Raw genomic sequence first — 13,171 nt, 5'->3', positions numbered from 1 at the left:
CTTGTGTAACTGATACGCTGTAAAGGGGGTAAATTTTGATCATGATTTTGAATGGAAGTCAATGACGCTCTCTGCCGGTTGGGTATACCAAGATGGCGGCTCGAACTCTGCGCTGGCTTCACCTCACGCAGTTACATCAATCGTTCTATGCGCAATCCAGTCATTTATATAGATCAGTGGTGGAAAGACACCGTAAGGATAGTGTTCAACTAGCTCTGGCCCGATTTACTTTACATAATCTGCAGAAGTCGTTCATAGCCATGTTAACTTCGGTATTTCGCTCGATGGGTTTGTTTTCACATCATACGTGTGTTTTACAGCAGAAATTTGATGCGGCTGAGCTGGCGCATAACGCACATCATATCCAAACGTTATGTGACTGGCTTACGTTTAGACCAATGATTTTAAACTTCAGACAAGCCCCTCCCATGAGAAGGAAAACGATTGTCAATTATGTCCAGCCAGACTCTGTCTATGAAGCGAAGCAAAATAGCAGAGGATGGTTCTACCAGGCTAGGTTGTTGTGTACGTGCTGTAAAACGGGGACTGGGACAGCTCCGGTCGGGGACAGAACACCAAAAAAACGGGACTGTCCTCGGAAAACGGGGATGTCTGGTCCATAGGTTAATACAGTTTTACATTTTTCAGCACCTTTAATAAACTAAGATTTACAAGTCATTTTAACTTACTATTATTTATCTTGACTAGAAATGAGTTGTTGTAACTTATTAAATACAGACATTTTATAAGTTGTTGCAATTTATCTCTTGTCAAATTAATAAAAGTATGTTAAAATGACTTGTAAATCTGAGTTGATTAAAGTACACCTATTTTATTGCTAAAAAACATAGTTATTTTGTGTATTTAGTATAATACAATGTGTTTGCGTGGTTTACGTTGTGATTGGCCTGAATACCTCTGACGTCAGCCGGAAATGTGACGCTCCTTACCATGTTTGAAAGATTTGCTCACAATGCAATGCTGACAGGAGTTAACTTACAGGTTATAAGGTAAAGCGGGAGGAATTATGATAATGTCGGTCTTGTCTACATCACCTATCCCAGAAGTTAACCTGTTGCCTACAATTCGTCTGTTTGTTGTAGTCCAAGAAAAGAGATTTACGTTGGGGACGATAACTCGCGTCATGATTTTCTTTGATGTTTGTACCTTGCATATCGTTAACATGTACTAACACACACTTACACACCAAAGGAAATGTAATATCGTGAATCGGACAAAAGTTGCTCATTAAACAAAACAAAAATTAAGGCAGCAAAGCATTTTTTACAATGTGCAATATTAAAGTGGTTCCCCTATATGATTACAAGCCAGTGAACCACTTTAAGTGCTATTTAGCACCTTTCTTTTTTTTTAAGAGTGTAATGCGCCTGATATTCTTTATTTAAACTCAGTATGTTCATAAGATTAGATGTTTCAGGCTTCTGAAAGATAAAGTGTTGATTAAGACATGATAAGAAATGGTGATGCATCTTTATTTTATGCATTGATGCGTCGTGGACCGCTGATTACCATAGGTTTCCTGTGTATTGAACAATCTGCATAATTTCTCGTTGTGTGACTTCTCCAATTTCTCGTTATGGTCTTTTTCATGAGATGTGAGACAAGCTGCGCTATACGTTTCTCGTAAAATATTACTTACTTTTGTGTTGCATCAGCACTAGATGGAATAAGTTAAAGGCGAAACTACCCTAAAAATACATCATCATTTACTCACTCTCAACACTTGATGCCTTTTCTCGTATCTAGCATGAAAGCAGATATTTGTAACCCTGAAGTCTCCTAATCTGATATTGAGATACGGGGCATCAAAGTTTGATTTCAATCATTGATGTGGCCTCACTAAGTCAATGTTTAAGATATCAACAAGGTGATACATCCTACATAACATAAAACATAATGCATTGTTCTTTACATTATATAGGATGATTCTGTGTAGAAAAGAGGAAATGTGAATATAAACGACTTTAGCTGGGTTTTCACAGACAGGTGAAACTGATTCTGAGCTAGTGGAAATTGAGTATCCGGTGTCACATGAGATTGAATGTGTAACTGCATTTCCGATGATTGCTCACTGTTAATCATCAGATCATCAGTCATATATTTATTTTTTGCTTGTTAGTCATGTTTGGTGTGTCTCTCTGCGCCATCGAATTTCAGGCTGTATAGCGAGTTTCACACATCTGCTGTGCACAACACCTCATCTCCCTGGGGAGTGTGTGATTTTTAGAGTTTTATAAAAAGACACTAATTAGTTTTCGAACTTAATTTAATCAGCTCAGGAAAAAGCCTGCGAGATGTCAGCTGACACGAGGAAATGGCATAGTGAGCATAGCGTGACCTTATATTAGATTATGTGTAGTTTCACAGTAGATATGAGCTGAGGAAAGTATCATCCTACATGAAAAGATTATCTGCTATTATCTGAACTGTGTATGAATGTGTGCATGTAGTAGCGTTGGTCTCATAGAAGTGTATGTGTGACCTAAATTATTGTACCGTATGTGTCAGACGGCTTTTAATTACACGTTTTAGGTCTACTCGTTAAAAGGGAATAAAAGAGAACTACAGACAAAAAGAGAGGAGAAAAGAGGGAGCGAGAGTAGAGAGCGGAGAGTTTTATGAACTGAGAGATATAACACACGTTTCCTTTTCATCAGTTTTTGAAAACCACAGACCAAATTACTTTTCCACTATGGCACCTGCTAAATGACTCAGACTTTGTGAAGTCAGTGGAGTAGCGTCCATTTGTGAGATGTAGCATTGGAAAATTCATACAAAGCCAAATTTTAAAGATATAGGGGTGGTTTCCCGGACAAGGAATAGCTTAATCCAGGACTAGATCTTTGTTTTATTAGGAAATATAACTAGTTTTAACAAACATGTCTTACTGAAAACATTACTTGTGTGCATTTTAAGGGCAAAACAAAGGGAACTGATGTATTTTAAGATATGTCAGTGCAAGTTGTTTTCAGTTTGGACAGCTCATACATTTATTTTAGTCTAGGAGTAGTCTAATCCCTGTCCGGGAAACCGCCCCGTAGAGATATGTGTTCATTAAAGGTCACGTTCTTTCTGATCCCATTTTTTAAACCCTAGTTAGTGTGTAATGTTGCTATAATAGCATAAATAATACCTGTAAAATGATAAAGCTCAAAATTCACTGCCAGGCGAAATATTTTCTGTAACAGAATTTAACGCCTTTCAAAGCCTACAGCGAACGGCTGGTTTATGGACCTCTACTTCTTGCTTAAATGATTTCAGTAGAACAATTTTTAGACTAACCACAGGAATTCGTCAGTCACGATCTAAGCTAACGGCAAGCTAAGCTGCTATCGAATCACAACACACTAATCAAGCTACACAATCAGAACTCGATATGTATTTCTGAAGGAGGGACTTCATAGAACAAGGAAGACATCAGCCCGTTTTGAAACAGCGCTATACAGATAAGTAAATTGTGTAAAAAAATACCGCGAAACATGAACACATGTTACATTGTGCACTGTAAACACAATCAAAGCTTCAAAAATACAGAAAGAACGGGACCTAAATTATAACAAATAATAAATAGTTTTATGATAGTTTTGAATTTGTCAAAAATCATTAGGATATTAAGTAAAGATCATGTATGGAGATACTTTGTAAATTTCTATTAGTAATAATATTAATAATTATTAATAATAATAATGTGAAGGGAGTCATTTGGAAAACTTTTGTTTTCTGAAAAATAAAAAATTTTTGCAACCTCAGATTCCAGATTTGTAAATAGTTAAATATTGTCCTATTCTAACAAACCATACATCAATGGAAAGCTTATTTATACAGATTTCATGTGATGTGTAAATCTTAATTTAAAAAAATTGACCCTTATGACTGTGGTCCAGGGTCACAAATGGTTATTATATACTGTAATAATTATAGATTGTTTATACAAAGTTATACAATAAACAATATCTGAGCACTATTGTAAATGTTTTTAATGTTTTATTTCATATATGTAATGGTGTTGGTTGTATGTTTGTTCTTTGTAACTTCACAAGTTGAAGCTGAAACTGTCTATGTAAACTGAGTTGCTTGGCCAGGACACTCCCGCAAAAGAGATTTTAATCTCAGTGAGTTTTTATTTCCTGGTTTAATAAAGGTTATTATTTGGTTGTATTCTGTATTGTAATTTGTGAGAGTGGATGGATTTCAAATTTAACTTTACTCAGTCCTTCCAGAAAAATTTGTTTTTTTTTTATGATTGTTGCAGGCAAAACTCCTTGATCTTGCGGCACGTTTTCCTAAAAAAATGTGATGGAATATGCAGGATATTTATGCAATTTTATGCGATGAAATTGCGGGAATTTGCAAAAACTTTTGCAGGTTTTGAAAGATGTTCACGTCACATAATCACGTCACTTCATATCGTTTCCATGGCAACAGGGGACATGGCTATGCTTGTGTAAAGCAAATGCAAAATTTTCAACTTTCTGCTAAGATATAGGTGATTTTTGCTACGAAAATGCGGCTTACTAGCAACTAAGCTATTAATATAATCTCCATTCCTTATTCAAAGACTCAACGTGTATTTGGCACATGCTAAAACATGATCTGAATGTTTAAAGATGTGTGTTTAAGACAGTAGACATGTGAATCATGTAATGAGGAAAACTATGGCAAGCTCTTCATATCAATGGGTTTGACTTCTTCAAAATAATCCGCAGAAGGAAGCTTCTTAATATTTATGAATGCCAGTAAACAAGTGATTATTCAACTCAAATGCGCTTTTCCAGAGGGAATGAAAGGTTATCACTGAGTTTGTTTAGCTTGCTTGTGATTTTATGAATGATAAATAATATGTTTCAAATACAGAGACTGAAACAATATAGGAACATCAGAGCGATCTCAGGTTTAGATCTCTGAGCACTAATGTACTGATAAACATCCTCCGGAAAGAAACCCATTGATTTTGTGACCAGTACAGCAATTGAGCTGATGTCTCTCTCTCTCTTTCCATCTCTCTCTCTCCCTCTCTGTCCTTTCTGTTATAGGCTAAAAGCTCTGGTTTCGACTGGGGGCAGAAATGTTCAAGCCGCCTGTGACTGGTGAGCACGCATGCACACACACCCACACACATGCTCCGTGACCCATAGTTTTTGACAGCTGTTCATTTCATTTGAAACATACTGAATTGCAGACAGTCATTGCATTTTGACGTGATAATATAATACTGATGATTTTAAAGCCTCATAAGCATGCTGAAATGAAAAATGTAACCTAAATTTTAGTTTGTGGTCATATATGTGGTAGTCTGTACATTAACCAGATAAATGCATTTAGTTCAATATATTGATGACTCATCTTCCACAGCACATTTTTATTTAATATGTTATATACAAGGGGCAACCTTCTGGTCTCGATTGTGAAGCCAACACGGAAATTAGTTAAACCGCGATTCATCAACTGGCCGACTGGCTCCAAAAGGAGTCAATTCTCATAGACCCAATTCCCAACTTTACACCAGAAACAAATATATTTACAACCTGGTACAAAAAGAGTCATTTATAGAGCTAATTTTGCCCTGGTGACAACTGTGAGGGGTACATTTTTTGTAACTCATCCGTTTAAATTATAGTAAGCCTTAAAGTTCTGCATAACTAAGGGCGTGGCCACTTGAGTGACAGGTGAATTGCCACTCCTATCAGTACTGTCGAGCTAGGGGGAGTGGTTTCAGCAACCAGGCACCTCAGCTCCACCTACGCCCTGCCTCTTTGGCTATTTTTGGTTATCCATGAGTGACCCGCTGCCAAGATGGGGAAGCTCCGACAGCTTTTGACTTCAAAATGCTCTTCACAAACCTACTGTTGACGTCACAGACACTACGTCCATATTTTTTACAGTCTGTGATTACATACTATAAAAACGTACCTCCTCCTAATACCATGTTCAGTTGACTGCCAAATCATTTTGGTTCATGGTGGTGACACAAACAGGAACTATGTAAACACAGAATTGGTCAAACAATTTCATGGGGTCTTTTAGGGTCCACATACTCATTCTCAACTCATCTTGTCCTTTATTGGTTCTCTGCTGCCCTCTGCTGGGCATGTATTTCTACCGATTCAAACACGCCAGTGTTTATTTTCTACAGGTTGTTCTCCCATGTAGATGACCCGTTTATAGATGATCCTTTACCAAGGGAGTATGTGCTGTACCTCAAACCCAGTGGTCTGCTTCTCAACCAGCTTTCCAACTTCTGGCAACAGAGTCGCATAACCTGTGGCAAGAACAAAGCTCATAACATCTTCCCTCACGTAACCCTGTGCCAGTTCTTTATGGTCAGAACACTTTTCAACACACCCGTCTGCATTTATGTGTTTATTAACACTGCTCTCTTTTTTGGAAAGAGCTTAAAGGAATATTTTACCAAAATATGAACATTTTCTTATAATTTATGTAACCTCTTGCCATTCCTTACTTCAGCTCAAGGTCTCTTTTTATCTCTCTCTGTAGTGTGCAGACAGTAAGGTAGATGCCCTCTGTGAAGCTCTGCAGACAGTGGTTAGTCAGTGGAAAGGTCGTTTTCCTTCCCCTCTCCCCCTGGAGCTCTACTCTTCGTCTAACTTCATCGGCCTCTTTGTGGAAGAAAAGGTGGCTGAGGTGATCAAGAGTTTCGCTGCAGACTTTGCCACTGAGGCGGCTTCAAAAGCAGGTGAGTGTATCAATGTGTTTGGATATGATGCTGACACAACAAAGCCATTGTATTTCTATCTGTTTGTTTTCACCTTTTTATTCCCTGATACACTTTTTCTTTCAGTTTTTTATTTTAAATTAGGGTTTAAGTGTTTGTTAATGGCATAAAAATAACTGCACATAAGCATTGCCATATTAATTGCAGCACATCTAAGTATAGTGTACTAGGAAATTGCGCAATATGAAATAACAAATATCCTCTCTCTCTCTCTCTCTCTCTCTCTCTCTCTCTCTCTCTCTCTTTCTCTCTCTTTCTCTCTGTCTCTCTCTCTCTCCAGATGTTCATGTGGAGCCCCATAAAAAACAGCTTCATGTAACTCTGGCTTACCACTTCCAATCCAATCATCATGCATCATTAGAGAAACTTGCCAAAGGCGTAGACATAAGCATCGGCTGTGACTGGCAAGCTGTACTCTTTTCACGAGACATCCGATTTGCCAATCATGAGGTAATCTGATTGATATTATATTATTTTTCTTAATGGTTATAACATTTTACCATTGTTGTTTTGGTTTTTGTTTTACTCAAACCTTTTATGGAAGCATCATTTGATGATTGTCTAATAAAAAAAAGGGCATTATGTGGTAATCTTAAAGAGCACCTATTGTCCCATTCATGTTTTTAAATTTCCTTTGGTGTGTAAGTGTGTATTAGTAACGATGTTAAAGATATGCAAAATGTACACACCACAAAGTAAACAAAGCGAGTTATCGTCTCCAATGTACATCCCTTTTCTTGGATGAAAACAAACACACGGATTGTAGGCAACAGTTTACTTCCGGGATTGGTGATGTAGACAAGACCGACATTATCATAATTCCTCCCGCTTCGGACTCACAGCCTGTAAGTTAACTCCTGTCAGAATTGGTATGTGAGAAAATCTTTCAAACATGGTAAGGAGCATCACATTTCTGGCTGACGTTAGAGATATTCAGGCCATTCACAACATAGAGATTAGCTGGCCAATCAGGGACACAGAGCTTTTTAAATCTGTGCGTTTTAGGAAGAAAGTGAAATCTGTAGCTACAAAAATGTACGGTATTTGTAAAATAATGTGTTTTTTGAACCATAAACCACGCGAACACATTGTATTATACCAAATACAAAAAATAATGTTGTTTTTAGCAATGAAATAGGTGCTCTTTAAAACCAAGTATTAGTGAACAAATTTGAAATTTTCATATATTGAACCTACTGACTCAGTGGCCTTTCTCTCTTTTTCAGACCCTGCGTGTGATGTACCCTTATGTGCCTCAGAATGATGATGAACTGGAGCTGATGCCCGGTGACTTCATCTTCATGTCATCTTTGGAACAGGCCACTGCCAGCGAGGGCTGGGTCTACGGGACCTCTATGAGCACAGGCTTATCTGGACTGCTGCCGGAAAATTACGTCAACCGGGCAGACGAGTGTGACACTTGGGTCTTTCATGGGTAAGATATTAATAGTACGCATTAACAGGCGAGTTTACTCTGAATAGAATCTCTTCATCTTATTCATTTCACGTGTCTTCCAGGTCTTTCTCTTTCCTTAATGGAACCCCACCAACCAACAGCATGGGAGCAATGGGTGGAATTTTCCTTGACACACAATTAGATGGCCGTCTCCTTGACGACCCCCTCCTAATGGATTCATCCGGACTTGGTGTTATATGTCAACCTATGCAGGTGAAATCTTGAAAATGAAGTAGTTTAAAAAAAAGTCATTACTTACTCGCTCGTGTTGTTCCTAACCTGTCATGTTGTCTTGTTTTTCTGTGAAATACAGAACGTGTAATTTTTCAGTTTCAAACTTGTGGCTCTTGAGAGTTTAGATAGAATGACATAAGTGTGAATAAAGGATGACATAATATTAATGCGAAATGGACAATGAATAATCTGTTGTAGATCTCACGACCCAATCAGTCACGAATGCCCAAGAGAACGCTGTTTGTGTGTCGACATGGTGAGAGAATGGACGTAGTGTTTGGGAAACATTGGATCACCCAGTGCTTTGATGCCAAAGGTCCAAGTTCAAATTTCCAGATCTTCTAGCTTCACTCATTCTTCTGTTTTCCAGATACGCTGTTAATGAAAGCTTTCTCGTACACTGATGTTGATGATGTACTCATTCGTGTACGCTTGCTCTGTCTTGAGCAGGTCGGTATGTGCGGTCTAACCTCAATATGCCACCGAGTCTTCCAGCGAGGAGTGGAGGCTACAGGGACTATGATAAGGACTGCCCTATCACTGTGTTTGGATCCACACAGGCTCGTCTAGTTGGTTAGTCACCCATATTGACCTTTTTAAACCTAACTATTGTGGCACTTTTGCTATAAAAACTTTACTATTCAATTTCTTTGCATCTAAAGCTACACCTTAAATTGATGCTGTTTACGTATGATTGTTTTATAGGGGAAGCACTGCTGGAAAGTCATACCGTGATAGACTTTGTGTATTGCTCTCCATCTCTTCGCTGTGTGCAAACGGCTTTTAATATCCTTAGAGGTATAAAACCACCTGTATCTTGTTTCATCTTTTTGGCTTTTTATCACATGTTATGCTGATATCTATAGATAGTGAGGCAAAGAGTGTTCTTATAAAGTATCATTTCACTGAATCCAATATCCACCGCTAAACCATTTATTATGTACTTCTGTGTTATGGACTGTATATCTTAGGTCTTCAACAGGATGGAAAGACTAAGATCAGAGTCGAGCCAGGTCTGTTTGAGTGGACTAAATGGGTATCGGGAACCTCGTTACCCTCCTGGATTCCCCCTGCAGATCTGGCAGCTGCTAACCTTGGCGTGGATACAACATACAGGTATATGTTCTTTTGTGCGACACTTTTATTGTAATGCTGGTTATCGATAATGGTATTTGTGGTATATGTTGCAGCAAATGGATTTTGAAGTCGCTCAATGGGCGGCTCTAATAAGATGAATGTGTTATGGCTCGGTCTTCATTTCATAAATCAGTTCCTGTGTTGGAATTGAATTAATCTCAAGTTGCCTTTTTCCACTGCAGACCTCATATACCCATCAGTAAACTGGCCGTGTCTGAGTCCTACGAAACATACATCAGCCGCAGTTTTCAAGTGACACGTGAAATACTGTCAGAGTGCAATACGTTGGGTATGTCATGGGTGCAGTTATATTTTTGTTTCGTTTCATATACTCAATACTAGTATAAATACTAAATTACATACATGACATTAATAGACATTTTAAGTTTACCTCATCATTACTGTGCCACAAAAACAGGAAATAAAGTGTTGATCGTGGCCCATGCTTCCTCTCTGGAGGCTTGCACTAGGCAGATACAGGGACTCACTCCACAGAACTGTAAAGACTTTGTGCAAGTGGTCAGAAAGGTCAGTATTCTTGTGCATTGTGTGAATAATATCTTTCTGTATTGCTTTAAATATTAACACATCACACTTTCTTCACTCGCAGATACCCTACTTAGGCTTTTGTTCCTGTGAGGAGATGGGTGAGACAGGTGCGTGGCAGCTCGTGGACCCGCCCATCCTGCCACTCACTCATGGACCCAATCACAGCTTTAACTGGAGGGAAACTCTGCAGCAGGATTAAAATGCATCGCAACTTTACCTTCATTGCTCTTCCTCCAAAGGCAGCAGGGACGCGCTTATTCACGCATCTCTCTCGCATTATCACAAATCTGCATCATAGCACTATAAAGGCTCATGCTTCCACAGCCAAGTTCTTGCACTGTTACAGTAAACACCTCCGTGACTATTGATCTTATATAGCAGAGCAGTCACTTTTCCGATATACGTTCCCTTAATATGCTCGAACGGCATGCAGTCAAAGGTGAAACTTAAAGCCGTTGCAGGTTATTTTAAACCTGAGATCAACCTTTGATGCAGCTTCATACCCAAGCAGTGTGTCTCAAAACATAAAGCATATGTCATGCACACAATATAACGCTGGTAATAAACTCAGGTTTCCTGTCCCGGTGAGAAGGAAATTGTGTGCGTAAATTGAAGAGTCATCATCCGAAACTTCCAAAATGGATGCCGCTGGACTCGGGTCGGGTCCTCTCGTCCATTGCAAACTCCACAGGGGAACGTGATTTCTTCCTGATACACTGTGAACAAAGTAGACATGCACAACCTCTTGCAGCGAGATTTTCCAGTTACAGCTTCCCTCCGACCTGCTACACGCATAGTGGTTTCCTGAAAGCACAAAAGAATTTTCTGGCAATCAGACAGACTTGAAAGAGCTTTAAAGTAGGTTTAGAAATGGATTTGGAGGGCAGCACATTCGTCCTGTGCCTTGCTAACATGCTGCTGCTATTTAACACTTTGCAACTATAAGATATTTTGGGAGTACTGTTAGGTTAGGGCTTGCAGTTGGAGATGATAATTAAATATCACAAATGCTGTCTTTTTTGCATGTAGGGTTGGAAGATATCATCAAATATTTTGAGACAGTGCCACAAATGGTTTCAAATTCTTAGAAGGACAAACAGCAGGTTGAATAGCGTTACGTGCAGCTGTTACAGGAACGCGTTGATGTGGGCAAGTAAAGCAAGCTTTACTTTCTGAGCACTTGAAAATTGCACCAAACAGGAAAGAATGCTTCAACCGTGTAAAGAATTGTACATTAATGCATAACATGTCTGTATATACTAAGTAACGATAAAAACCATTTAATGCGTTTCACAAATGTGTAATTCCTATTATTTATGTATTCATAAGACATTGTAAAGATAATTTGTTGGTGCTTCTGATTTTTTGTTATTTCCTGTATTGAAATAGAGAAATCAAGCCATAGCAAATAACTATATAAATCACTATATAATGCAGTGTTTCTCTCCACTTCAGGCACCTACATAAGCATATCTGTTACTGTTATATGCCATCTGTATTTCCTGATCTTCTGTTTTAGCTCACCAATGGTTTGCCGTTTAATGAAGAAGCATGCGTAATGCAATACACTGCATAAAAGTAAGAGGTTTTTGTATGATTTCGTAAGTTGTGATGAACAAATGGGTATTAAGATATTGGGCCTATAAAAGTATGCTGTCATCAAATTGGCTAAAACATTTGGACCAGATGTGCCAAGGGCGTTTTTTTTATTGATCTTTTGCTTAAATGGTTACTGTCAGTGATGAAGATTGTTGTAACAATAAAACATTATAGAATCCAGTGAGTTTAACTGGAACAAATCCATCCTCATTAAGTTTCCAGGCAGTTACATAAGCCTACATTTTACCTTCCCAAACTTCCTACTCGTACGTTTGAATGCATTTATTTCAGCACAGATGACTTTATGAAGAATTATGAAGATTCTTAACTAGCCATATTTGAAGCTTTCGGAAACCTAGTTTAAGTGTGTGTGTGTGGCGCGGTTGAATGTTCATGTGCCAGAAGATGTAAATGCTAATAATGATCTTATTAGACTAAACCCGGATGAATGTTTAATACCATGAATATATCATCGTTCTTCCAATAATGTCAACATACGGTTACCCCATCAAGTAAGACGGTGTGTAGTGCAGAGGTGATCCAGATATTGTTTGGCTTACTGAGAGGTGATATTGTCATTGCGTGTTTTTAGAAGCATGCAATGCGTGCAACTTCTAAGACAAGGGAGGGTCAGGCAATATGAGCCAAAGTGCTTCATTGATTTTTTTTGAGGACCAGAATGAATCATTGTTTTCTGATGCTCTTAGGGATGTACTAAAACGCACTTGATCAATTCTCAACTTGGCATGGGGGTTTGTCTTTGTCTTAAGTTATATGATGTTTTGTAAACCCTTTGGAAGCCTTACTGATCAATGACTGAGAAGACGGTGTATGAATTATGTTAAACTACAGATAAGATAAAACCAGAGGATTAAAATTTGTTTTAGTTTATTATTAATAATATTTGTTTATTTGTTCTCCTTGAAATATTTCTTTTTATATTTAAGGTTATTGATGGTCACTTTTGAGGCATTTTTCCTGTGTGTACAAGAAATAAAATGTCATCTCTCATACATGATATGACCACAGAAAATTATTATTATTATTCAAAGGTTAAAGTTTAATGCACCCTCATGAATAATTCTTAAAGCATAAGACACTCAGCCATGAAAACTAACTAAATGTGGTTGTTAATGTTTATTTTAAGACCTTATGCATAACATTTGTAAAACATGCTTGCAAATAAATCTTTTGTTATCCTGCATTCAAGAGTTTATTTCTCTGTAAGGTTTCTTGGTCACACTTTTCATTGAAGTGATCACATTACAGTTAATACTTCCTGACCTAATTGGTAGGTAACTTGACCCTTAGTGAATTCCTAGTTTCCTCCAACTAGCTAAAATGACATTTACCCCTACTTCGATATATAATTATAACACAAAGTTTGTATTTTATTTATGATCTTATCTGTTGCTGTCCTATAATTATAACAAGTCAAGTGT

At 38.0% G+C, this 13,171-nt stretch overlaps 1 protein-coding gene across 1 annotated transcript in view; it reads left to right on the top strand.

The window, feature by feature from the left end:
• Positions 1-12,933, top strand: part of ubash3ba (ubiquitin associated and SH3 domain containing Ba) — a 31,274-nt gene extending 18,341 nt beyond the window's left edge. The window contains exons 2-14 of the mRNA XM_065250217.2: positions 5,055-5,108; positions 6,155-6,341; positions 6,517-6,715; positions 7,035-7,204; positions 7,981-8,189; positions 8,273-8,423; positions 8,643-8,760; positions 8,895-9,017; positions 9,150-9,242; positions 9,416-9,560; positions 9,764-9,870; positions 10,000-10,109; positions 10,192-12,933. Coding sequence (XP_065106289.1) covers positions 5,055-5,108; positions 6,155-6,341; positions 6,517-6,715; positions 7,035-7,204; positions 7,981-8,189; positions 8,273-8,423; positions 8,643-8,760; positions 8,895-9,017; positions 9,150-9,242; positions 9,416-9,560; positions 9,764-9,870; positions 10,000-10,109; positions 10,192-10,329 — 1,804 coding nt within the window. The 3' untranslated portion in view covers positions 10,330-12,933. The remainder of the gene's footprint in view (positions 1-5,054; positions 5,109-6,154; positions 6,342-6,516; positions 6,716-7,034; positions 7,205-7,980; positions 8,190-8,272; positions 8,424-8,642; positions 8,761-8,894; positions 9,018-9,149; positions 9,243-9,415; positions 9,561-9,763; positions 9,871-9,999; positions 10,110-10,191) is intronic.
• Positions 12,934-13,171: the final 238 nt, after the last annotated feature.

The sequence above is a fragment of the Paramisgurnus dabryanus genome, chromosome 5 (genome assembly GCF_030506205.2).
Source record: "Paramisgurnus dabryanus chromosome 5, PD_genome_1.1, whole genome shotgun sequence".
NCBI classification, from domain to species: Eukaryota; Metazoa; Chordata; class Actinopteri; order Cypriniformes; family Cobitidae; genus Paramisgurnus; species Paramisgurnus dabryanus.
Note: the sequence above shows the minus strand (reverse complement) of the source record. Positions and strands in the feature narration are given on the sequence as shown.